Here is a 27,445-nt window from a genome sequence, read left to right as displayed (position 1 = left end):
ATTATCATTAAAATATAAATATAAAGATATTTTGTATTAGTAAAACAGTAATAGTATGTTAATATTACATCTATATTTTTTGCATAAAAATAGTAGTAAAAAATAACATAAATTTAATTATATTAGATAAATTTATTTAATAATTTCAAATACATTTAATTATATTATTAATAATAAAATATAATTAAAATATTAAAATTAATATGTGGCTGTAGTTTAGTGGTAAGAATTCCACGTTGTGGCCGTGGAGACCTGGGCTCGAATCCCGCAGCCACACACTATTTTTAAGTTCCGCAATTTTTAAGTTTAATAAGCGGTTGAAATTTATATTATCACAATTACTCTATTAAGAATTTATTTTTTTAATTTTCTAATGTTTTGCAACTTCTCATTTTTTAATAGGGATGATCTCCTCTCTTCTATTAAGAGTGATGGTTGTTGGAGATCCCACATCGACTAGAGATAAGGACATTTCATAATATATAAATGGGTGCAGACCTCAATCTTATGAGCCGATTTTATGGGGTTGAGTTAGGCTTAAAGTCCACTTCTTAATATGGTATCAGAGTCATTTCAAACCTATCCTAGCGAGTGTTTGTGTTGGGCCTATCGTGCCACCCGCTATCGGGTCGCTATCGGACCACCCAAAATATATAGTCCCACACACGAGCTTCTATCACTCTCGGCGTGCGTGAGGGGGTGTGTTGGAGATCCTACATCGACTAGAGATAAGGACATTTCATAATATATAAATGGGTGCAGACCTCAATCTTATGAGCTGGTTTTATGGGGTTGAGTTAGGCTTAAAGTCCACTTCGTAATAATGGTAGTTATTTGATTAAGCTTGTTGTGATAATTTTTTATATTTGGATGATATGACTTATGAAAAATTATGCTCGTTTTCAGGATAAAATTGAGGTTTTTATGGCTATTTCGGTTATTAAATATTTAACTCGTCTAGTGGATAATTTGTCTAAAACTTCAATGGAGAATGATATGTTGGATTTCAACGTGATCAAGTTTTTTGGTATTAATACTCGTACCGGTAAAGTTTTTCATCATCTTCTTGTTATATGGGAGTTTCATTCACCAAACTGAGATAAAATTAACAGTGACGGGGTTGCTAAGGGATATCTTGGTCTTCCTACTTGTGGATGAGATATTTTTCGTGGGAGTATGGGAGAATTTATTGGAGCTTGCTGAGTTTTGTGGAGTTATACATCCTATGGAGGAAGTTCAAAAGATGGGGCTTACTAATGTTTGGCTGAAATGTGATTCTGTTTTGGTTTATGTTGCGTTTACTGCTAGGACCAATGTTCCTTGAATGTGTCGTAATCGATGAAATACATTTATGTGGTAAAATCAGGTTTAGGGTTACTCATATTTTTCCATGAAGGGAATACATGTGGTGATATAAGTGGGTTAATTTAGGATTTATTCATAGAGAATTTTTTAATTGGTATAATAGGCTATCATCTAGTCTGTCCTTAGAATTCTTTATGAATAAGTATAGTTTACCTATGTATCGTTTTTTGTTAACATATGGGTTTTGATCTAATCCCCATATTTTTTTTTAATAATACATTTTTTTCAGGTGATGACAAATAATTGTTGTTACTTGAGGTGTCAGTATAACTGAGATGTCAAGTTGCATAATGATACCTAACATCAAACTTTTATTTAAAAATATAATAGAAATAATAAAATAAAATTACAATATCAACAAAACATATACAATTATATAAAATAACAAATGTATATAATAATAAATATTATTTTCATAAATTTTAAATATATTTAATAAATTTATTTGAATTTAGCACAAAATTATTTTTTATTACAAAATAGCAGCAATTATAAATATTATATATTAAAAAAAAAAAACTCAAACTTAAAAAAAAAATATCATAACTCATTATTAAAATATTCTTTAATAACAAGGATACAAAATTGTAAATTTAAGTTTTACACTTTTAAAATAATTTTTAAATTATCTCCTAACTATCACACTATTCACAAATTTTAATAAATCATCTTCACAAATTCACTCTATCATCCTTCAATCCAACATATTCTCTATAATTTTCTCTAATCTATTTTTTTTTTCTCTCCACAAATTTTCACCACAATCCAAATAATCAGGTTGTGCAAATTGAGGTTGTGCAAATTGAGGGAGGAGATGAAATCAGAGAATTGTGAGCAGTCATATCTTCATCTAAAAGATGAGATTGTCTTGCCACTGATAATTGTGTACTCTCATTTAACCGTTGTTTGATGGACCCCAATCATCCGCATTTTCTTAATTTCCCAGCACCACCAATCCAAATCTGCTCTCAACATATCAGACAACATTCAGAATTTGCATAATCACGCACAACATTAGACTACAACAAGTCCAAAACCACTTAATGCAATTTTTTAGTTTGTTTCACTCCAAACTTGGTAGACTTAGTTGTCACAGTTAACTTTAAGCAGTTGGAAACATATTGGGAGAAAACAAGGAAATGGTAGACATACTATAACATTACTTAAACTGTCCATAGTGATTAAACTGTGTGAGAATACAATGCTTAAAATAATGAGTAGCTTGTGCTTAAACAGTGCATGATTGAAAGAAAGCGTGTTGTGAGAGGAAGAAAGAGAAGTGGTTAAGGTGTGGCTTTTGTTGAGGGCCCATCCTCAACCTCAATTCTCTTTTGGGATGATTGACACAAGATACGAATTCAGAAAAGGAGAAAAGGGGAAGTTGTGATGTAAGAAAATCAGAAAGTGTTTTGTACTAGTAGTTAGTGAGTTTGATGAGTTGGAAAATGTGAGTGCAGCACAGCTCAGTTGCACATGATAAAGAATCCACTATACCTATGCCTTGCCTTGTCAAAGGCGCAAATCAAGGAAAAAAACATGACCCAATCAAAACTCCCTGCAACTGCTCTTCATCATTCTAACCCAAGAAACATTGTGTTCTCATCATTAAAACTGTGCTATGCACTACACTTTTTCCAACACCTCACCTCAAAAACACACACCCCTTCAAATTCAACTTCCATTAATACATCCTCTCCATCTTTCTCTCATTCATTCACACACACACATGGTTATGGTTATGGTTGGAGTGTAAAGAAATAGAACAACATGATCGCAGGTTGTTTCAGCCAACCCAACACCCCTTCTTCATCAAGCAGCAGTTACTGTTCCCAAGTGCCTCAGAATGTGGTAACATGCATATACCAAACTCAACTATGCAACTCCCCCACTTATCTCACTCTCAGTTGGTCCAAAGCCCTTTTCTCTCACTCCTTAACAGTTTCCGCTGCAGATATCTTTTCCATCACAATTTCTCTCAACTCCTCAACCCTCTCCTTCTTCGGAACACGCCGCGGTTCAAAATCCATTCGCCACCGCAAAATCAAGCTCCACTGGAACTTCACGCGCGCAGAGTTCGCACATAACTCCGCCGAACCCGAATCGCGGTTCTACCTCGCAATCTCCCACAATGGCAAGCTCCAATTCTTCCTCGGCGACCTTCTCCGCGATCTAATGCGGCGGCAGAAGAAGCTCGAGGCTAAGGGCAGCAGCAACAGCCTCGTCGAGCCGGTTCTGCTGTCGAGGAGAGAACATGTTTTCGGAAGCAGATGCTACGTGTCACGTGCGGTGTTCATGGGGTCCAAGCACGTGATAGAGATCGAGTGCGGCGGCGGCGGCGGCGTGATGCGTGTGAAAGTGGACGGCGAGACGCGGTTGGTGGTGAAACGGTTGGCGTGGAAGTTCCGAGGGTACGAGAAAATATTCATCGACGGAATCGAAGTGGAGTTTTACTGGGACGTGTTGAGTTGGGTGGTTAACGGCGAGGAAGAGAACAACAAGAAAAACGGTCACGGTGTTTTTGTGTTTCAAGTGGGAGACGGAACGGTGTGGCCAGAAATGGTTGGGGCAGAAAAAAAATTAATAAAGAAAAGCGTTTCGGGTTCAAGCGTGTTGCAGTGGGCAGAGGAGAGTAGTGAGTGTGGGAGGACTTCGTCTTCTTCATCCACCAAGTCTTGTGGCAGCAATGCCACTGGCTTCTCTCTCTTGCTCTATGCTTGGACTGTAAATTAATTCTCATTCTTTCAATTTCTTCTTTCTCCCTCTTCATTCTTTCAAGGGATTTCAACTATTTTGTTCATATATATCTATAATGATGCAAAACACATGTAAGGGCTTGGCTTTGTGACTTATGAGACACTTCATTAATATTCAAAACTCGTACAACAAATTGTGACTCATGTATGGCTCCCACAACATCTTCTCCATATATACTTACTTTATTTAATACTCATGATAGGGCTTTCACACACCACACATACAAAGGTAACCATTGCTTTCTTATACAGATGATCATGAGCTTCGGGAGATTCTCTGCAACATCACCTGTTCTGTTATCTTTCCGCCCACCATTTTCTATTATTAAAGCAATCTCACTTTTTTAATCTTTCAAACCATGTGTAATCAATTGCTCCAATTTTTATTTCTTCCCACCTCAAAATCTTTCGCATTTCAATTCAAAAAGTGTACTTCAAATTGTATGAAGATTGAAAAATGTTATTAGTTTAGTTTATCTCTTAATTTTTTTTTTGTAATAAATCTCGTGTTACATGTGCCATCACATGAAAAATTGAAGAAAGTTTCAACTAGTCAATAGAGATTTGCGTTTGCGGGAGAAAGCGTATGAAAGGACATTCCGACATTAACTTTGTTCTATAAAATATTGAATTTGTTTATCTCCTAGTTTCTTCTTATTTGATTAGGTTTTACTTTAATAATATATTTATCATTTTCTTTTATTATACTCTTAATATTTAGAATAAATTTTAAATAATTTTTATGTATTTGTTAGGTTAGACACGAAGAGAATGTTTTTTCTACTATGGATCATCTATTCTGGAAACCACAACACCACATTACCATCCAAAACTTTCAAGGATAATTTCGGTATTTGAAACAATACAGGGGTGCAGGAAGAAATACCCTAAAACAAATCGTGTGCTTCACAATTTTATTTTGGGCCCAAGGGCATTTACAAAAAAAACATAAGTAGGGGGCCTGGGAAAAGATAGATATTATTGAAATTGATTAATTAGAGGAAGCAGATTCATTGTACCTGGGTCTCAGGTGAGTGTGTACAAGTGAAGTGAGTGAACTCAACTGAAAATCCTTCAATCCAATAATCAGCCATGGCAGCAGAACCCACGCGCCCCGTCAAAATCATCGCCGCCGCCGACGACTTTGGAGCTCCTCTCAAAGACGCCCTCGTCGCACACCTCCGCTCCCTCACAATAGAAGTCGAAGATCTCGGAACCACTTCCTACTACTCCGCCGGAGCCGAGGTCGGTCGCCGAGTCTCCCAATCCTCCGCCGTCCGCGGCCTCGTCGCGTGCGGCACAGGCGCCGGGGTCTCCATCTTCGCCAACAAATTCCCCGGCGTCTACGCGGCCACCTGCCTCATTCCATCGGACGCCGTCAACGCCCGCTCCATCAACAACTCCAACGTACTCGCCGTCTCCGGCAAGTACACCTCGCCGGAAGCCGCAATCGAGATTCTGGACGCCTGGCTAAACACGCCGTTTAAGTCCGCGTGTCCCGCCAACGATGGCGAGCCCTGGCCGCGGGAGATCCATACTTTTCTGGAGCAGTCGCTCGTGGAGATGCCGGAGATCGGAAAAGAGGGAGCGTTCGACACGTGCGCGGTGTGCTGTCTGGTGAAGAATCGGGAACTGAATCCGATCGAGTTGATTCCGGGCGGTTCGATGAAGATCGTGAGGGAGACTCCGACGTCAGCGTTCGTAAGGTTCAAGGCCGGGAGCGTGGAGCCCGCGCACCACCACACGTTCGGGCACGACTTGGTGGTGTTGGAAGGGAAGAAGAGCGTTTGGAATCTGACTAAGGAAGAGAGATACGATCTGACGGTTGGGGATTACTTGTTCACTCCCCCAGGCGATGTTCATAGGGTTAAGTACTATGAGGATACTGAATTTTTCATCAAGTGGGATGGCCATTGGGACATGTTTTTCGATGAGGATCTCCACACTGCCCAGAATGCCATCGATAAGGACTTAGCTTTAACCAACTCTACACTTTCTTAATCTCATCTCTGTACCCTTGTTAATTACCTTCTCTCTGTACTCTGTTTTATCAATTTCATCAATCACACTCTGCAATTTTACAATACGAACAATAACAAATTGAACCAAGAAAATTTGGGTTCGGACTCGCGAGTGAACCAAGAAAGTGAAGGACAATCTAATGCAATTCAGTATTGTAAATTTGCAAGCAACAAATATATTGGGAATCAATACAGGCCAAGAATGTGCAGATTCTAAGTTCTAACCAGAACACAAGCATGATCATTCACACAGTTTTCTTGGCCTAAAACAGTAAAATATGATATTACCAGGACTGATCTGATCGTTTAAATTTATAAACATTAAACTGAATAATTGTGCTTTTGTAAGAACTGTACTGTTACTTCAACCTAATATAATTTATTTATCGAAACTATTGGAGTTTTAATTGCATAAATAAACATTGATCCTGTATAAACTAAATGCTAGTTATACTTCAATAACAGTAAAAGCGTAAAAAGATCACTGATATGCTAATTAGTGAGCTGGATCATCATCTGGATAATGGAGAATGATCGTCGATCTTGTTGTGAAATACGGAGTGAACATATGGAAAATGGAGAATGATTGCGGATCGTGTTGTGAAATACTGAGTGAACAAAATTGTTTCACTGCCGAAGTTAGTTAAAGTTACAGAAATTTTTAAAACTGTTAATATGAGTAACAAAGGAGAGAATTAAGTAACAAATGATATATTTATAACCTCAATTTTTTAGATAACTATATTACAACTCTTAATGATATTATTTTAATATGTTTTTTATATTATTTAATTATAAATGTATTTTTTATTATATATATTTATTAACTATACAACTTTAAGAGAGTGATTTATCATAAGTGTATATTTATAGGTCTTTAGCTTTATAGGTGGTTAAAACGAGTTAATTATCAAGGTTGGATTAAATGAGTTAATTATCAAGGCTTTCCATTATCAATTGCAACCAAATCTGTAACAGATATCTAATTATTCAGAGGTAACTTAGTCTACGTTTGAATATTGCGGAGTTGGGTACTACAAGGTGGAAGTTAGTTTTTCTTTTTAGATTACACAATGTTCTTATACGATGTGGTAAGTATAAGTGTATTGAATAGAGTGCGAGAGTTTGTATTTATAAACCTTTTAGAATCTGATTTGTTGATCTTGTGATAATCATTTATGACTCATGAATAGTCTTTTGTAATAAAAGTTTATTGATTAGTCATTTGATGATAATTAGAGTATCGTTATGAGATATATAAAGTTATTTTTAGTTATAAATTGTGAAGCTTGGATGCGTCCAAAATCGAGCTGTTTGTGCTTCCGACACGTCGGCAATGTGGATACGCGGTGGGTGCGTGCACGACACGGTGTCGGACGCAACTGTATGGGCCAGATACGACCTTCTTTCAGAACACGTCGGAGGATACACGATCCACTCCTTGGACACGCTGGAGGGACGCGGTTCACTCTGTAAACCTTTATTTCACATAAAATCTTAACTAAAATCTCAAATAAAACTCTCATTTCACAGAAAATCTTAACTAAAATCTCAAATAAAAATCTTATTTCAGAAAATATTAACTAGAATCTCAAATAAAACTCTCATTTCACATAAAATCTTAACTAAAATCTCAAATAAAATCATAAAATCTTAAACAAATCATTTAATAAAAAAAATATAAAAATCTTAAAAAAATCCAGAAATAAAAAAGGAAATTAAGAATAAATAATATATTTTTCCCTTAAAAAAATATAATTTGAAAAACAAATTCTATAAAATAAATTTATACATAGCCGTGTCTCGTGTCCTATAATTTTCAATTTAGCCGTATTTTCGTGTCCGTGTCGTATCCGTACCCGTATTCGTGTCTGGGCTTCATAAGCTATAAACACACAACTTAGAAACTTTTTTATGTGCAAAAAATAATTTCAAATTACATAAATTGGAAGTGAATTTTTTAAAGTGAAGATTTCATATTTAGAAAGGTGGAAAAGAAAAATATGGGGGTGCAAAACAAAATAGCCTCCTTGTAAACTTAGAAGCCCAACATCTAAGCCTTGGCCCGTATATTGATTAATTGATACACACGGATTTGCATTTCTCATTTTTATTGCTCCAATATGACAGACTCCTCGAGACGCATTGGAGAGTTTATAAATGTAAGCTTTAAAAAGTATACACTAAGACCTTTTTTTACAAGTTTCTCCCAATAAAAAGTTAAAATTAGTTCATTTGCTTGAAATAATTTTCAAATAATTTAAATTGTGCACAAATCAATTTTAATTTCTAAAACAACCCATTTCATTGTTTTATTAATTTTCTCTCATAAAGTTCTTTTAAAAAAATTGTCCTAGAATGTCTCTTTTCTCATCTATTTAAAGGCTCAAGTTATCCTATCCACACAAGTTTTTAAGTTCATCAACTTACCTGCATACGTAACTATTATCCAGTTACAAGATTGACTTTTAAAAAAAATGTTTCTTTTTATCAGCCACTATGATTTTATTTTGCAAATCCGATATTGTTTATGCGAAACCCTAAACCCTAAAAAAATTGTTTTAGAAACTAAGAAAGTTGTAAAACCTAGAAGGTTGCTACTTGCACACGTAATGGAGGAGCTGATTAAAAATACACTTAAGTTAAAATTTGGTATATGGTAATTAGAATATTGATTGTTGTTATCTGTGTCCCTTTATCTATTTTTTACGTATATTTGTAAAATATAAAGTGTAAAATACTCAACACGATTTAGCAAGTTAATAATATTGTAATTAATGAAAGATTTTGTACATATGGTGGAGTTATACATACGTATATCTCTTTCTTTGAAAGATCTTAGAATCTGAAACCATTATCGGATTAAACTTTAATCGTTTGTAGTTATAGATAATGTTTGGTCGCAAAAGTATTGCTCTAAGAGCAGGTCGCAGAATCTTTCTTTATTTTTCTTTTGCTTGTAGAGCTTTTGAAGAACTAAAAAAGCTTTTGTTGGTACACACAAGTACTGAGTACATGTACAACTTCTAACAAATTTAAATTGATGCGCTTTTCTTTAATTAGGAATAATATGCATTTATTTAGAAATCCATGAAAGAGATTGGTGGAGATGTTTGAATTGAAGAGGATTTTCTTGGGAAGCATGATGCACCACTGATTAAAAGAGGGTTCTTGAGTTGAATACTAAAAAAGGGCAAAGTTTTCTACGTGGAATAAAGAAAGGCACTATCCTAAAGATGATATCTAGAAGTGGAGGGCAAAAAAAGTTGCATCCTTATCTTTAGGCCAATAATAATGATTAAAAAGGTAGCAACTAGCCCAACACAAACTTTTCCACAAAAATTCACCAAATGTGATGCGATGCGTATTGAGCGTTCCACAATCTAAAGCACCCAATAAATGAAATGTTCCCAAAATATTAAAAGCAAGCTTAGGTGCTTTTGGGAGCCCTATTTGGCTTTTTGCATTTGGGAGAGCCAATCAGGGAATCACTATGCATGCATGGTTTTGGAGTGGATAAAACCTAACGTACCCCCAAACCCTAGAGGTGAGGTGGGCATCAAGTAATCAACGTTTTAAATGCACTTCCCCTCCCTTTAATGCTTTTGGCCAAAAAGAAGTTTCTAAACACATCTAGACAAAACCTTAAACCTTATATCCTATATTTCGTATCAACTAGATATAAACTCAATTTACAATATATATAAAGTTAATTCTCAATTTATAAAACAATTTTATGAGAATAAATTAAATTTAAATTCAGTTCTTTATGTTGTATTAGAATTTTATATCATACCATTCACGAATATTAATATTCACGTACAAATATATTCAATAGAGATTAATGTGATATTAGAGTCTCTCATACTACTAACTGACATATAACATATTGATAGTGTGTTTTGTTTTATCTCTTTGACGATATGTTTTGTTTTTTGTGTCAACCATTTGATAATTTTTGTTGTTGATTGAGTTGGTGGGTCTATTAGTAGGACCATAACACAAGTAGGGATATAATGTTATGGATAATGAGAAGTAGGAATGGACACACTCGTGTAAGATGTAAGATTAGAGAATTACTTTAATTTTATGTATATGTGTTATGTTATATTTAGTTCTGGGTAAAAGTTAAATATCCCTTAAATATTCTACTTATTATTATTTTTTATGATATAAAGGTTAATATGGTATTAGTGCTTTTAGTATCAGTTATGAAAATATAGATAAGATTATTAGGTAAAACTCAGACTCAACTTATCAATTAAGATAAGATTAGTTAAAACTCACATACAACTTATCAACTAAAATGATAGGAGTTAAGAATCTAAAATTAAACTTAGTTGATAAGATATAAAAGAGATAAGTTTGGCGGAAGTGATTTTATGAGCGAGTATGAGAGTTTTGGATAAAGATGCAGATGCATTTCACAAATGGTTTCATCGTGATTCTAATATCTCATATTGGACACTTTGGCTTACTTGTAAAGCACATCTTTTAGGTACACTTTCCGTATTTAATTTCCTTTTCATAATTCATTTTCTTCTACGTACTTTATTCCAAACAGGGTCTTATAATCTTGCACCAATTCCATTACCAAAGTTAAAAGAAAAATCATTTCCCTTAAACAAGTGTTACGTAATAATAATAATAATAATTTTATACTATTATATGAAATCAGCTACATGATTTTCTCGTATATATTCTACACATTCTTGTGAAGTGATATTTCATACAATAAACCATATTTGACTGTACTTTGAAAAGTATATTAAGACAACTCAAATTAGAATTGATTTTGTTGATCACTTTTTATAAACATTTATTGGAAAAAATATTTTTCAAGAAGTTTAAATTAATTTATTGTCGATCATTTATAAAAATTTTAAAAGTATTTTTAATTTGTACTTTTGACTAAAATAAGTATTTCTTTTTTAATTTCCTTCTCTCGTGACGTTTTTATAGATAAATTTATTCAAACAGTGTGAATGGATGGTCCATAAGGACAAAACTGGGGTTTGGATTCCAATTTTCAACGATAGCTAGCTATAAATGAACAACGTGAAAATTGATTCTTTTACGACAAAACTTACTTATCAGTTTGAGTCAAATTATGAATTTTAATTTTTGAGAACGAGAGAATAAAAAAAAGAAAACGTAATTTAAAATGAAAAAAATCTCTTTACTTTTTCATAAATACTTTTTAAGGAACTTTTATAAACTAGAGATGATAATAACTAATTATTTCACTAAAATTCTTACATTTGTCATTTAACTGAAAGTTAGATTCTATATATTAACTTAACCAAACCTAAAAGTTTAATACTAAGCCCATAAAAACTAAATATCCATACTTATTATTATTATTATACTACACAATGTCTTGAACATGAAACATCCAAGATGATATGTACAATATAGTTAAATATATTTTGGTCATTTAAGATAAATTTTTTAATTAAGTATGTTTTATGATAATTAAACTATATTTAATGTTAAATTAATAAGAATGATTAACTATGAGTAATTGAGGTTTTAAAATACAAATAAAATTGATTTTCCGATGCGTGAACAATCACTATCCGTAAGGATCAGAACTAGTAAGTTACTCTTAAAAGAGTAAATACCCAAATATAACCCAGAAATATAATTATCTTCACAACTAAATTAACTTTGATGTTGCACTTTCAAAACTGAATTTGATATTTCTTTAATAATGTTCTCCATATTTCTGTAATAACAGGAGAAAACAATGTGAGTTTACAAATTATTTTTCTGTTTCTTTCGCAATATCTGCTTACGGTTTTACAAATAGGTTGGTCACAATCAATTAAACTAAAATACACACATTTATGATAACATTTATTACCTCCTGCTTTATAAAAATCTCATTTAAAACGAATAGGAGGAAGTATTTCCAGATCATACAAACAAAAAATTATTATTATTATTATTGTGTTGGGTGGTTGATGAGTAGTTTAATAATTGACAGAGTAGAAATGGAGAAAGTTGATGAAAAGGGCATAGGATAGGATCACATTTGTGTGTGCAATGTGCTGTGCCTTCAAATCAGTGCACCCTAACCTCCAAACACAACACAACTCCATTTTACACTTCTCACTTCTTCTTTCACCCAAACAAAACACAATACCTTCTCTTTTCTGATGTTTCTGTTTGATTTATACCAAATTCCCACATTCTCACACAATACCTTTTCATTCCTTACCTGTTAATGCCACTCTTTGCCTTCTCATCAACTAATCTCATCACACAACTTCTTCTTCAATGTAACATAACAATAATATCATTTATTATCACTGATAATAACAACTTAATAGTAATTATACACAATTTTTTTATGGTTTGTTTATAATACTCAAAATATAAGATACTACAACTTAGTTTTAATATATATAGTATTTTTTTAGGGAAAAACCAGGTCTATTTAATATGTTGATGACGACAAATAATATTTTGACACTTATTGAAAAAAATACTTCTACTTCGTAATCTATTTTAATAATATAATAATATATTATTAAAATATTATTATTTTGATTTTTTTTTTTTATGAGTATCAAGATATCACATCCCCGTGATGACATTTGTATAGACTTTTCCAAAAGTACTATTAATTGTACTCTGTTAGTCTTCTGTGAGAAATATATAAATACTTATTTTATTTTTCTTACTCATAGTTTTTTATTTTATTTAATAACATTTAATTTTTCTTTTCTTTTTTTTTTCATAAATTTTTCTTTGACTCAATGTGTTTATTTCCTCTTCAGCAAAAACATTAATTATTGTTTAAATGAGTTATTTAATTTACTATGAGTGAATAAATGGCTCTGGGCCGAAAGGGTGAAAATATTATCATCAATTATTATTACTTTTGTTTTGACTTTTAATACTTATAAAGAAATGTCACACTGTCAGGCACATTCTTATTTTTGGCCGTTCGATTACTTCAAATTTTGTGTGCCAAGTCTCATTTTGTAAATTGATTTTAGAGTTTAAGTTAAACCTACAATTTATTTTTAATATAATATTAAACTAAATTTTATAAGATTGAATTAAATTTTAAATTTATTTTCTAAAAAAGAAAAAACATAAATAAATTTCATTCCACCTTTCAAAAACATAACACATTGAAAACGTACACACTCTATTCAGTAAAAAAATTTAAATCTTAAATCTCTTCTGTTTTTTGGTTTTGTGTGATTAATAGAGACATGGCAAAATAGCTATAATTAACATAAATATTTCCTTTTAATTATAATCGAATAAGTAAATAAGTATATTTCAATTTATCAGCTGTTTAAAGAATATATAATTTTTCAAAATGTTATTTTGATTTTTTCTTTCTTCATATTTTAGGGAATAAATTAAATAAAATAAACTCCGTAACTGGTATATTTTGTGAGAGGAAGTCATAATTATGTATAGTCAGGAAATAAAAAAATAAAAAAGTGGAATTATACCTTAAATGATAATTAAAATCTTAAATATACAATTACGTTTAATATTTGATAAAGTAAACTTTTTGATTGGGAAAATTATGTTGGGTCAAATAACGTTAAATGTTATAGACGTGGATTTTATAGAAAAAAAAGAAAAGAAAAAGATTTTTATTTTATAAATATAAATAATGTCCCGTCGGGGTGGGTGGCTCCATAATCTAAACCGTCAAACGTATGGCAATCTAAAGTTGCTCTTCTGTCATGTCTCAATCCTCAATAATAATAATAATAATAAGTTTATTATTATTATTATTAATACAAGAAAATAAATTGGTACGTTTAGAGTTATTTTTCGTGATGGAGTAGTTTATTTTTATTATTGTTGTATGAATTGTTATGTAGTATTGTTGTTATTAATTATTAAAATAATAAAGAAAAATAATTTAAAAGTCAATAAATACGTTAGTATTATTATAGATTGGTTGAGAGATAAATGGAGGAAAATTTTGTTTTGAGGCTCTGGAGTAGAAGAAGGGAAGAAATGTAACGATAAGAGAGAAAGAAAAATAGAGAAAATCATAAAGAATAAGAAATGAATGAACTTCAAACAGATTCTTCTGCCTCTTCGGAGTTCGTCGAAGTTGATCCAACTGGCAGATACGGCAGAGTAACTATACTCTTTTTCTTCTATTCTCTCCTTTTTCTCTTATTATCCCTTCACTTTTTCATCATTTTTTTGTTTTTTGTTTCAGTACAATGAAATCCTTGGCAAAGGAGCTTCCAAGACAGTGTATGAATATTTCAGACTTCCCATTTCTTATCTTTCTCAAATTTTCAATTTTTTTTGGTTGTTGTTTGGTTTGGGCCACTTCTGAGGATCTTTCTGTGGCTTTGTTGAACTGGGCATTTGATATTTTGTTCATTTACTTCGATTTTCGATTGATTCAGATATAGAGCATTTGATGAGTATCAAGGGATTGAAGTTGCTTGGAACCAAGTCAAATTGTATGATTTTCTGCAGAGCCCTGAAGATCTTGAAAGGCTTTACTGTGAAATTCATCTTCTCAAGACGCTGAAGCACAGAAACATAATGAAGTTTTACACGTCTTGGGTCGACACTGCTAATAGGAATATCAACTTTGTGACTGAAATGTTCACTTCTGGCACCCTTAGGCAGTGAGTTCCCTCCATTTTCAGCCTTTTACCCTTCCTCTACATTACATGTATTTGATTCTTTTTTGTGCTTTTGAGAACTTGTACTATTCTTTTATTCTTTTATTTATCACAATAGGTATAGACAAAAGCACAAAAGAGTTAACATTAGGGCAGTGAAGCACTGGTGTAGACAGATCCTGAGAGGGCTTCACTATCTTCATAGCCATGATCCACCTGTGATCCATAGAGATCTAAAATGTGATAATATTTTTATCAATGGGAACCAAGGGGAAGTTAAAATTGGGGATCTTGGGTTGGCAGCAATTCTCCGCAAGTCTCATGCTGCTCATTGTGTAGGTATGTCTATTTCATATCATATAAGAAGCTAACAAGAAAAACCTGGCCAATTCTAACTCCAATTAGTTCAGTTCATGGATGCCAACTTTTGAAAAATGGCAGTAACATAAAACCCACGGTTGGCTGGTGTTGTTAAGATAATTAGGGAATGATTTAGGATCAGCAATTCTAATTAGAGTTTTATCTGTCACGTCTGTATTTCCACAGGAACACCCGAGTTCATGGCACCAGAAGTTTATGAAGAGTCCTATAACGAATTAGTTGACATATATTCCTTTGGAATGTGTGTGTTAGAAATGGTCACATTTGAATATCCTTATAGTGAATGTAGTCATCCAGCACAAATCTACAAGAAAGTTATTTCTGTAAGATTGTTTTCTCTCTCTTTTCTGTTAAGTAAGCAATTTTTTCAGGAGTGGCAAGATATGAATCGCATTTTACATTTCCAGGGGAAGAAACCGGAAGCCTTGTATAAAGTAAAGGACCCAGAAGTGCGACAATTTGTTGAGAAATGCGTGGCAACGGTGTCTCTAAGGCTCTCTGCAAGGGAGCTTCTAGATGATCCTTTTCTTCAGATTGATGATTACGAGTATGATTTGGGGTCTGTGGAGAGTGGAGCATTCGATGGCTTGGGTCCTCTTATCCATCAACCATTTCTTAATCTTCACCGGAGCTATAGTAACATGAGTACTGAATACTCAAATTGCTTTGAATATGAAGGAGACTGGATTTCTCATCCAGCTGAGATTGAACCAAATGGAATTGAGCTTTTCAAGTGCCATGATGATGAAGCCTGCGAAGATGTTGGCATAAGCATCAAAGGAAAGAAGAAGGATGATGGTGGAATTTTTTTGAGACTAAGAATTGCAGACAAAGAAGGTTGGAATGTTGCCTTTATTGTTTTGGTACTTTATGCCATAACTTGTATATTTTAGGATGGAATTTGAGATTGATAATTTGATTTATTTATATGGCAGGACATATTCGAAATATTTATTTCCCATTTGACATAGAGATGGACACAGCATTAAGTGTAGCAACTGAAATGGTAGCAGAACTCGACATTACTGATCAAGATGTTACCAGCATAGCTGATATGATAGATGGGGAAATTGCTTCCTTGGTACCTGAATGGAAGCCAGGACCAGGAATTGAAGAAACTAACCATTTTGTAAATAATTTTTTTTGTCACAATTGTGTGTCCAATGATACTTCCGGTGGCAATGTTATGGATTTTCATTCACATAATCAAGTTGGAAAGAACTCGCAGCTTCCTCAATGCTGTAGGCATGGATGTACTTCAATGCATGGACGATTCGAGGAGGTAACCTACCCATCTGAGTATGACAATCACGTTAGAGGAGACACACCTATCGAATCAAACCAACCGGACTGTCAGCAGTATCAGGAGCTATGGAATCATCAAGAAAGTTGTGAACTGAGTTCAGTAGAGTCTGATCAAAGCCTTTCCAATGAGCAATATCAACAATTAGATAAATCAGTATTAGCAGAAGACAAAGGAAATGGTGTTTTGGAAAACAAGTTTGCACATGATCCAGGAAACCCCCCTAGAAGTTTATCTGGGAATTATTTGTCTACTATCAGTTTATGTCTTGGCTCCGGGAGTGAATATGAGAACGAGGCTCAACAAGAATTGAGATGGCTCAAAGCAAAACACCAAATGGAGTCAAGAGATCTTAGGGATAAAATGTTTGGTGTAGTAGCTAAATCTTCACATTCTAGTAACAAAGAGCACAAAACAGAACAAGGCATTATTCTACCATTGACAGAAACAGTAAATGGAGTGAAAAATGGGATTCACTTGAAACCCTTGTGTAATTTCTGGGATTATGATTCCAGTTGCCATTCTGAAGTCCAAAAGAGCCACTCCAATTTGGACATCCGAATGCCCCAAAATTATGAGGTGACATTTTCTCACAAAGAAGGTATGGTTGCTGCAAAGAGTTTCTTCACAGGGTCGCTTCGAGACACTCCATACAGAACAGTTTCCCTTCCCGTTGATGCTGTGGATATATAATTTTATGACAATCCTTGAATTCTTTTGTGCATTATGTACATACAATCCTAGAGGCTATATGATTGCAACACCATTTTCTTTTCTTGGAATTTCAGTTTCCCCACAAAGATACAAAAACATTTTCTTACAAACTTGTCAATATGCATTACAGTGTCCTATATTTGCATATGACAGATTTTGTTGTCGTTGATTTGCTGAGGAGATACTGAGTATAATACCAATTGGTCAAAGTCGATGCAATTTTGTGAAGTCTTCGAATAGAAACAAATACTACAATTGCTTACATTTTGTTTTTCTAAATAGAACCACAATAATTGGGTGTGCAAACAGGGTCAAATTCCACCTTAAACTTAATGCGCGTGGAAATTCAACCCAAATTGGTGACTGTTCATTTGTTAGTCAATTACCCTTTATTACGTTCATTCCTAAACATTGAGCAAATTCAAAACCTCATGGTTGTTTCTAGATTTCAAGCAGATAAACTGAATAATGAGTATTAGTTGTTGCTCTGCGTTATATACACACATTTGTCTAAAATTAGAATTTGAATGACGTGATTGAGTTTTCATGTGTATGGAATTGAAGGGACTAAAGGTACATTGACAAAGGACATTGTAATAAATTATTTATTACTTTTTTCTCGAGATTGGTTTGTCCATATTATTTGGAGTGTGAGTTCCCACTGGTGTTGGCCAATGGAATGGTTTCTGAAACTTTTTTTTTCTTTGCCATTTGCTTTATTTCTTCTCAATCATGAATGATGATGCACTTGTTTGAAAAGTAAAACAATTTATTGAACTCAAGAAATCGTTTTTCAGGAGGTTTGCTATTTGGATCATTTTCTTCCTTTTTCTTAAAAAATGTTACTGTGATAGAAAGAGACTCATACAAAGAATTACTGCTCAGATTTAGATCATAAATAAAACCTAATTATAGCAAAATATTTGTAACTAAATCATCCTATTAAAGAAGTTAGTCTAGTTAAAAACATTGAGTTTCTTAATAATTGTAATATATAGCAAAATCTATTTATAATATTTCCAACGAGAGTTGCTCGTGAGTTGCTTATTAATAAACGAGATTTTCGTAAATACGAGTTCTTCAAAAATTAACAGTTGTTTTTATAAATAACGGTATTTAATTTTATGATATTTACATTTGCAATTAAAAAAATGTTAATAAAAAACTCTTGTAAAATAACTCTCGTTTGAAATGCTCTAAAACTATTTTTTTTTGTCTTGTCATGGGGTTTTCAAATTTACTAACTAGAGACTAATCATGTTTTATAGTATGATTGCCATTAATTCAACCAATTTTTAGATTCGATAGAGATTAAAAACACATTCTTTGCTACATAAATTGTTCCCATCACATGTAAACATTTATACAATTAGATATTAGGGTTTGATTATTTAATGATATTTAGATTTTTAGAGTGGTGGGTGCTTTTTCTTGATGGGTTTGGAGGTTGTTGTAACTTGAAGTGATTCGTTTTTTTATATATATTTATTATTGTTGATAAAAAAAAAACTAAGGAATATTTTTACCAAGTAACTTCTTCGTTGATTTTGAATTTTTTTATTGAAATTTCCAAAATTACCTTGATCATTACTAATTTACATAATTAAATAATATTTCTTACTAATTCAATTCTAAATAAAATCAATTAATAGTTATATCACTATATTGACTGTCATATTAGTTTAAGAGTTAAAATGTTAATAATAAATGTTTTGTTTTTTTAGGTAAGATTAGGAACAATAATATCCTTTATGACTTTTATACGGGAAACAAATTTTTCTAAATCTAAAAATAATCTATTCAAGTTAGCATTTATTTATATATTTACATGTGAGTATTTATACACACATTTTAAATTTAGGTAAAAAATAAGAATATAATTGAAAAAATAATTAAAACAATAGATAAATTAAAATTAAAAATCCCACCACTTTAAAAGGAATAGAGTTAATAATTTACTATTCTGAATTAAAAATATGTTTATCTGAAATTTCTTTACTAAAAATTTTTGAGAATAAAAATTCATAACTATTTAACTAAGAGTATTAAAAGTTTATAATATTAATTTGTAAAATAGTAAAATTTCAAGGCGGTTTTATTTTTCTTTCTTTATTCTTTCTATATTTTCTTTGTCCCTGCAACTTTTGACTCCCGATGTGGGAAAACTCAAATAATTCAATGGAACGCATTCAAATATCACAAAGCAGAAAATGATAGGCCCTTGACTGATTGATAATACTAGTCAAAATCATATGAAGGTCATAGCAAAAAAATATAAAATAAAATAATATACAAAAATCATCAAAGAGTGAGAAAGAAAGATTACTGAGATATAACTATAAGGTTTCTTTTAAATGACATTGGTGTTATTCATTAGTATGTTTTATTTAAGATTTTATGTATCATACTATTTATATTATTGAATTTAAGTTGTTTCTCATTCAATAATTGACATCTATAATTATTATTAATTTTCAATAATTACTTTAAAAGATGTGAAAAAATATATTTAATTTATCCATGATATCATCACAGTCATTAGATTTTATGAGATGTTGGCATGGAGTCAATAAATGTCTCCAGATTCATTATTGAGCAGTATGTCGGTCATGACTGAAATGCATTATAAAAGTGAGCCAACTTTGTAGCTCGCAAATGGAGCTTATGTGAGCAAGTCAGATAGAGATCAAAAACTAATAATTCATCCAACCAGATAATGGATTTAGTCTACACCAATACCAAAATGAACAGATAATGGATTCAGTCTACACCAATACCAAAATGAACAGATAATGGATTCAGTCTACACCAATACCAAAATGAACATAGAAGTTTTATTCTATTCTATGATCACAACTTGCCAAACTTTTTAACGAATGTATTTTTATATTGTCTTGCACGTAACAATTGTGGAAAAGTTCACAAAATTTTAAAGCAGAGCAATTTCTAAACAGAAAAGGCACCTATTTTAAATTGCAGTGATCAAATTATTCTCTATAATATTGTTGTACATATTGTTTGGGTATATCCTACTTGTAATTTTTACAACTAATTCCATCAATATTTAATATTAAAACCTTTGTAAGTGACGTTGGCTGGAGCTGAAAATTGCCTTGCAGATTGAGTAGCAGGAGAATATCTCAACCCTGGAGATGATCCCTAACCATGCAATCACAACACAGTTTCAGTTCATAGATCTAGAGGGCTTGAAGCAGAAGGCAAGCATATCATCACAATCTACAATGGCCGCAAAAGTGGGTAATCTTCAAGTAACTCCCTTTCTGAGAGAGTATCGTTCTCATTCTGGGGTGTCCATAACACCTCAACTGCCTGTAAGTAATTCAAGCACATAGTGACGTCATTCAACCAACAACGTCTAGAAAGGACTATCAGAGCAACATTGATCTTACCAATAATTTGCTCGATGGAATGGATCCAAGTTTCTGTAAAGCGTCCTTCAAGTTTCCACTTCCATTGATGCTAGGAAGTTTATGCTCTCCTTCAGCAGCTGCCAAGATTGTTATCTGACAACATGAATTAGAAGAAAAATTAATTTAAGAACTGTCCTCGTGGAAAAACCTTCAGTCTTCACCCTTCTCAGATTGGATCAAATTTGATCTAGTTTTTTACTCAACCCAATTAAATGAGTTGGGTTGAACTAGGTTTAGCTCTTTTTACTTAAATCCAACCCAAGCCATTTTAGAGAAAAAAAATATCACTTAACAAAGAGAATACCTCAAAATAAATATTTTCAATATTTTTAAATTTACTTTTTAGAAGACAAGACAAATACATAAACAATATTACATGATAAAACACAAAAATGTTTTAACTACGGTAAATCTTAGGCAATATGTATTTTTATAACATTTATTATGTAGTTGGGTTAGATTAGATTTATCATTTTAAAATTCAGGAATTCATTGCCTAATCCAATTCTAATTAGGTACATTAAAAAATCTCAATGATCCAACCCGACTCACAAATGTAATTGGTTGGATTGGACGAGTTCTGGGTTGAGTAGTACCCTCTTACCCTTAGGAATAAAGGTCTTGAACAAACCAGTTGGAAATAACAAAAACTCGTAATTCACACAAAATTATAAAATCTACATGATTTTTTTTGTCTCTTCTATTTACCTTTAACAGATTCTCAGGGCTTAAATTTAACATTTTCAAAGCCAAACAAAAAATGACAACAGATTAACAAAGTTTACTCTAGTTACATGCGTATTGAATTTAGGACATTGATGATATATGCCTGCAGAGTAACAGATGAAGGTAATCTGTTACATTTACAAAGAAGCACCAAACATCGGAGTTATAAATGAAGCAGGAACCGCTCTGGGTGACACAAACTGAATCGATAAAATCAAACAACATCAAGAAAAAGAAAAGGCAAAGAAAGAAAAAAATATAAAAATCCAAATTTATTCGGGTATACATCACTTACAATTAGAACGTGTTAAAACAATTTAATTCTTTAAGACAAAGGTCAACAGATTCAATTGTGCTAATGTCTACCAACCACCGCATTAGAAATACAGGTTTTGAAAGAGTAACAAGGATGAGAAGATTCTCAATTGGTTCAGACTGATTTTATAATTTTCTGTCTTACATCAGGGCCCCATAGGCCAAATACTCTCAACATCTTTTCGACTGTTTTCTTCTAGATATGGATGTCAATAGTGACACCACACTAAACCAAGATGCTAAAACAGGTAAGACGTGCCTAAAATGTACCAGTAGTCAACTCAAAGGTGAAGCCCCCCCAACTTTATACCTAACACAAGGTAATATGTAATGATATGATTTCATTATCTATCCTTACTTATTAAGTTACTTGTAAGTGTATCGTGAATATATGGAGCAGTAAAATTCATGCAGGAATTGAAAAACGTGGTCTTTAATCAAATTAGTGCCTGAAATCTTAGTACGAAACTTGAGATATTTAAATTGCAATTTGTTCGTTTCCTATTATTGCACTGTTTGTTAGGGATAGAGTACCCTCAGTACTCTAGTAATATTTGTTTTCTGTTGACAACAAAAAATGCATGTGGGGAATACAGCTTATTAAAAACAAAAAATAAGGAAGTTACGTGAAAACAAAAGTCATACCACGATGTATTCATTGCTGAACCCATTCGCTCTCTGGCTTCTTGTGCTTTGTCTCTTTATATTATTAACATTGACCAGTGTCTCTTCATCAAACTTTTCCCGCTCTTCAATCGAAAGTTGATTAAAACGTTTCTCCCCATCTTCAATACCCCGCTTTACGTCCACCTACACAAGTGTCAATGTTAGATAACCCAGTAAAAATCAGTAGTTTCTGCTGAGTACACATGAAGGTGCTGCCAATTTGATGTGGATTCTCCACAATAATGTCGGTGATACTTTTGACATAATTTGGTTGAAAGAATGTGAGGGTTTTGTATAAGACTGGGTGCAATTCATGAGATTGAGGGTTGCTGGCCACATCACAAGGTGAATTACAGATGAACAACTTACCGAACCCACCCTATTTTGATTTCTTGTTGGGATGTATAAGATGAGTTGACGAAATATAAAAGCAGAATGAGAGTCCAATTAGTACAGCAGCAGCAACAGTGGAAAGGCAGTACAGTTGCTATGTTTGGTGGTACTGTTGATGTTATTCAAGAAATTATAGGGATGGAGGAGGAGCAATATCAAAAGGTGTCAATTCGCCAGACGCTGGGCCATGGCTCAATTTTGTGCTTCAAGGGAAACTAATGTGAGAAATAAGAAGAATTTTGAATTAACTTGACTGAGTCTTTAACCCAGCTATATGTTTCAATTGATAGTCGTGGAGATTACATAAGTAATAAATGACAAAGACAGTTGTCATTATCATTGCTCTCTTGATGAGACAAAAAGAGAAAGACATTTTTTTGTACTTCAATGTGACCCTGGAGTAATTATGCTAACAGCTGATTGTGGCGTTTACATAGTCCTCTACCCCGAGGTTGAGGTGAATGTTTTGGGGGGGTATTGTTAGATAACCCCCTAGTTAGTTACAATTATTGAAGGTTTTACATGTATAATAAAAAGAGATCTTGTCATTTTTAGAGAAAATTGTTACTGGAAAGGGCAGACCCTCAAGGTACTGCGGTGTTCAATCTTGTAATTGCTGTTTATCCCTATTTCTTCCCAAGACTAAATAAGTGTTTTTGACTTAAACATGCAATTCTAGAAGACTCATAAGATACAAGACTAAAATCACTTACAGATGAGTATGCTGAGATACAGTAATCAGGGTGCCGAAGCAAAGCTAGGGTTGTCTCTGTATCAGAAAGTCAAGTAACAAAGTAAGTTATAAAAGAAAGTAGAATACAAAGCCAAGTTGTTTTATGCTACATTATTATAACAGTCAAGTAACAAAGTAAATTATAAAAGAAAGTAGAATACAAAGCCAAGTTGTTTTATGCTACATTATTATAACAGTCATAAGTAATTTGATATTTCAAGTAAATATTCCATTTCAAGAATTTCTGTGTTTCCTCAACAGTAGTTTTGATGTATATATCACTTATTCAATGTATCCACGCTGTTGACAAAAGTGTATATATTTGTTAAATGAAAAAGAAGACATGGACATATGATGTTGAAACAGTGTGTCTAAATGACACTGCACAATTGATTTATAGAGAAATATTGCATAAAATAACTCGTGATTAGAGAATATTCAGTTTCCTCAAAATCAAATATAAAATCAATATACATTAAGTGTATAATATTTATTCCTGATTTTGAACAATATTAAATTAAATCTATAAGCTTTATCCTAAAGTTTGAGAGGAAGTGTAATGAAAACCTTAATATTTACACATTAATTGAAGAATACAATACATGCAATGCTTGAAACTAAGTGTTATGTTGTATATACCCTGGGGCTTAAAAGTAATATGCAATGTATCTGACATTATTCTCCAGGATTTCCCTTTTTATTAAATATATTCTATCGGTATCGTGGATAGAATATCATCCAATAAACTACTTTTACCAGGATTATGCGGAAGTCTATAACTTGAAGCCCTCAGAAACCAGAACACAAATATCACAATGCACTATCGTTAACCAAAATAAATCCTCAATCCTTCAATGTTTGTTGCACAAAATAGCAAATTTGAAAATAATAAACATGTTCACATGTTTGGCTAACCTTAGAAGAAAAAAGATGTGATGAAAAATAGACAATAAACAAGTGACTGAAAAATCTCATATTTAGCAACTTCACCTGTCAACACATAATGCAGCCCTTCTGAAGTTGATGTATCAGCAACTTCTGCAATCCTATTCAGATCCTTTTGAAGTGTGCGACCCATCCCCAACAATCCGACCTAAAAGAACAACACCCCCATTGAACATTTGGCATTCACCAGAGATTTAACCAATAAAAAAAATGAGAAAGAGTGTGTGCTGGACAATGCTAGCTGACAAACAAGACTTTAAACCCCATTAAAATGGCACAAACCTTGGCACCCGAACCTTTGGATCATAAATCTAAATGAACAGTATATGCATTAGTGAGAGAAAACATGGTAACAAATCATAACTTTTAGATAAGTAACAGTAGTAGTAACAACTTATTGGAAGAGCATGTAGCAAAAATGGTTCATGGCTTTATGCTAATGCCAGCAATCAACCAGGAAGAAACTAAAAAGGGAGGCACGGATATTTATCTGAAAAACATGACCATGATTGAAGCTTGAGCATGGTATTTTACTCAGTGGCAGCAAGTAATATGTAATAAATAATAAATAATAAAATACAAAGTGAAATAATATCCACATCAAAGTCTTCATACTTGATAAGTGTTACCCTTATTTTGATTATTAGCGATCAAAAGAACAATTCATTCAATCCACAAGGAAGGGTACATTCAGGGAGGTCATTCCGTCCGGGTAGACCATCAACAACTAGAAAAACAATTGCATAATTTGAAACTTTCTCGATAGATTGTCTAATTCATGATATTTTTACCCCTTTGATGTTTCCTTTTAATAGTGCAATGTCGGGACATTTTACTATTCTTCTCAATATCTGAAAAAAGACACGTGAATTAGTTTCTTTACTCATTGATCAACTGTAATCTGCAACACCTTCTTGAGTGCCACAACTTCTGATACAGATTCACAGCTTACTTCAATGTATCCATTTCACTCATCCAAAACTTCCCAATGCTATGTTAGGCATTAGACTTCACCTATCCCTCTCAGCAACTTGAAGGATGCAGTGCATTACAATATAAACAGATTTCATTGTACAGTTTAGAGGGTCAATTTGTTTCCCTTGGAACACTGCCCTCTTTCATTCCTTTCATATTTGCCATAAAATGTAACATATCAGCTATGTGACCCTCTGTACTCCCTTGGCCTTACTAATACTTTCCAATCATTATCTCCAACAACCGTCCGAGTAACCTAATTATTGTTTCCTTTTGAATTATTCTTAACATGCATCTAATTTTATTCAACCACTATCAGTCTTACGAGGCTTTCCTTGTCTCTTGAACCTTCCTCCCATCCTGTAGGTGAGAGATTAATCTCTCGCAGCACTGCTAAGCGCCAAAGCAGGAAACCCTCCCTATGGACCAAGCCCCTCTACCCAAACCAACAGTGAGTGCAAATACTAACACCATACTTAGGAGCTTAATGTTTCATCTCAGCATAACAAATGTATCTCTGAGCTGTTCAATCTCATCCCGAACAACCCAACCTAAAAGAAAACCACTTCCATCCAAATTCACAAAAACCTTCAGAACCAAGACTAAATAAACTAGCACAGTAACATCGGCAGTTAACAAGTCGCCAACAAATACGCCCTCTAAACCCAATCAAAACAACAACAACAACAACAAAAAAGTGTGAAACCTTTGGTTCAAAAAGTAAGCCCAGCTGTTCAAATTTCAGGCTCAAAACCACAGCACGGATGCAAAAAACATGACGCAAAGCTGAAACCAGGAAGCAAGAAAGATAAAGACTAAAGTAAACTAAAAGTTAAGTCTGCAAACCTGAAGCTTTAACACGGTGGTTTTGTCAGCAGCAGTGAGCACACTACCCTCGGAGCGATCCGAAAGAAAACCAGAAACCAAAACAAAGGCCAAAAACCCCACCAAGATAAAAAAGAAACTCGAACCCGCTCCCACTCCCACCCCCACGGCGGGGCCCACATAAACCCCACCAAACGGAGAAGGCGCGTAATACGGCGCCGAATAGGAGAACCCTGACCCTGAAGTCCTCGGCACTGAATAACTCCTCGACGAAGAACTCGAGGAAGAGGAAGAAAACGACCTTCCTCCCATTCTTCCTCCAGATGCCGCGAATGCGGAATTTGGATCGTACATTAATAGCAGCCCCGCCAAGAGCGCGGCTATTGCCGGTTTCTTCAGCGCCTTCAACGTGTTGGACAGTGTGGTGGCGAGAACCTCCCACGCCGATTGCGAACTATACACCTTCTGAGGGTTGCGCGACGAGAGACATTTGACGGTGAGGGTGGAAACGCGGCGTTTTGAGTGGGGTATTGGAGCGAGGTTATGGAGGTTTGTGCGAGGTGGAAGAGAAGGCAAATGGGTGGATTTGAAGTGGGAGGGATTGGGCTGGAGTAAGAGGGTTAATGGCATGGTCATGGAATTGAATTGAAACACGATACGATTATTTTTGCAGTGAAGAGGGGAAGAAGGTGAAGAAGATATGTGTGTTGCGTTGGAACCAGAAGAAATGAAGAATTGGGATTTGTGTGGCCATGTAGGCACCAAAATCTCTGTCCTTTTCACCCTAATTCTGCCATTTATCACTCCACCTGGCTCAATCCTTATTGCATAATTTTGATATAAGAATTATTCTGTTATGGAATTATGTTTATAATAATGAGTCTGTTAATTGGTTTTAATCACTATAATGACTTGAATATGTGGTTGACCAAGTTATAATAGTGTTTTAACTATTATTTAAGAATAGTTTAAATAATTTGTGTTTTATTAAAATTATTAATTATTATTTTTAATTTAAAGGTAAACCTTCAAACCAAAAAAATTTATTAGAAGAAAATCATCATCAATTTCGTCAATTGTATTGGTTATGCAATTCAAGTTATGAATGATGATGATGATTCTTTGTTCCGTTTGGATTTTTTTATGATACATATTTGAATTTTTTTTTTATGTTATGCTTGGTGAATTTTTCTAAAAGAAAATATGATTTTTTTTATTAATTTGGATAAAAACATGGTATGAGTTTGTTTCTTTTTTTTCAATTTTTTT

The 27,445-nt window shown here is 33.2% G+C and overlaps 4 protein-coding genes across 4 annotated transcripts; 3 read left to right on the top strand and 1 right to left on the bottom strand.

The window, feature by feature from the left end:
- Positions 1 to 2,112: 2,112 nt before the first annotated feature.
- On the top strand, positions 2,113 to 4,262 carry LOC137831766 (uncharacterized). Its single transcript, XM_068639574.1, has one exon. The coding sequence runs from the start codon at positions 3,133 to 3,135 to the stop codon at positions 4,093 to 4,095; it is 963 nt and encodes a 320-aa protein (XP_068495675.1). The 5' UTR covers positions 2,113 to 3,132; the 3' UTR covers positions 4,096 to 4,262.
- A 635-nt stretch (positions 4,263 to 4,897) lies between these two features.
- On the top strand, positions 4,898 to 6,204 carry LOC137831767 (DNA damage-repair/toleration protein DRT102). Its single transcript, XM_068639575.1, has one exon. The coding sequence runs from the start codon at positions 5,211 to 5,213 to the stop codon at positions 6,117 to 6,119; it is 909 nt and encodes a 302-aa protein (XP_068495676.1). The 5' UTR covers positions 4,898 to 5,210; the 3' UTR covers positions 6,120 to 6,204.
- Positions 6,205 to 13,809: 7,605 nt separating this feature from the next.
- LOC137831765 (probable serine/threonine-protein kinase WNK9) lies at positions 13,810 to 17,386 on the top strand. The gene is made up of 7 exons (XM_068639573.1): positions 13,810 to 14,263; positions 14,349 to 14,386; positions 14,545 to 14,772; positions 14,888 to 15,108; positions 15,316 to 15,473; positions 15,558 to 15,987; positions 16,086 to 17,386. Exons 1-7 carry the CDS (start codon positions 14,189 to 14,191, stop codon positions 17,144 to 17,146), a joined length of 2,211 nt encoding a protein of 736 aa, XP_068495674.1. The 5' UTR covers positions 13,810 to 14,188; the 3' UTR covers positions 17,147 to 17,386.
- Positions 17,387 to 20,110: 2,724 nt separating this feature from the next.
- LOC137831777 (FLUCTUATING-LIGHT-ACCLIMATION protein 1, chloroplastic) lies at positions 20,111 to 26,987 on the bottom strand. Its single transcript, XM_068639586.1, has 6 exons — positions 26,198 to 26,987; positions 24,422 to 24,524; positions 23,412 to 23,467; positions 22,285 to 22,449; positions 20,578 to 20,691; positions 20,111 to 20,497 (listed from the first exon to the last, which is right to left on the bottom strand). Exons 1-6 carry the CDS (start codon positions 26,810 to 26,812, stop codon positions 20,405 to 20,407), a joined length of 1,146 nt encoding a protein of 381 aa, XP_068495687.1. The 5' UTR covers positions 26,813 to 26,987; the 3' UTR covers positions 20,111 to 20,404.
- Between the last annotated feature and the right edge of the window lie 458 nt (positions 26,988 to 27,445).

Source organism: Phaseolus vulgaris, chromosome 6 (genome assembly GCF_000499845.2).
Source record: "Phaseolus vulgaris cultivar G19833 chromosome 6, P. vulgaris v2.0, whole genome shotgun sequence".
Lineage (NCBI taxonomy): Eukaryota > Viridiplantae > Streptophyta > Magnoliopsida > Fabales > Fabaceae > Phaseolus > Phaseolus vulgaris.
The sequence above is the reverse complement of the archived record's forward strand: the minus strand, read 5'-3'. Positions and strand labels throughout refer to the sequence as shown.

Bases quoted from the DNA above. Each gene is read 5' to 3' on its own strand.
- LOC137831766 (XM_068639574.1), top strand. From the start codon at position 3,133: ATGATCGCAGGTTGTTTCAGCCAACCCAACACCCCTTCTTCATCAAGC.
- LOC137831767 (XM_068639575.1), top strand. From the start codon at position 5,211: ATGGCAGCAGAACCCACGCGCCCCGTCAAAATCATCGCCGCCGCCGAC.
- LOC137831765 (XM_068639573.1), top strand. From the start codon at position 14,189: ATGAATGAACTTCAAACAGATTCTTCTGCCTCTTCGGAGTTCGTCGAA. The intron at 14,387-14,544 runs GTATGAATATTT...CGATTGATTCAG, and splicing joins AAAGGAGCTTCCAAGACAGT to ATATAGAGCATTTGATGAGT. The intron at 15,988-16,085 runs GTTGGAATGTTG...TTTATATGGCAG, and splicing joins AAGAATTGCAGACAAAGAAG to GACATATTCGAAATATTTAT.
- LOC137831777 (XM_068639586.1), bottom strand. From the start codon at position 26,812: ATGACCATGCCATTAACCCTCTTACTCCAGCCCAATCCCTCCCACTTC. The intron at 24,525-26,197 runs GTTTGCAGACTT...TTGTTCTTTTAG, and splicing joins CCACCGTGTTAAAGCTTCAG to GTCGGATTGTTGGGGATGGG. The intron at 20,692-22,284 runs GTATGACTTTTG...TCATGTTGTCAG, and splicing joins TCAGCAATGAATACATCGTG to ATAACAATCTTGGCAGCTGC.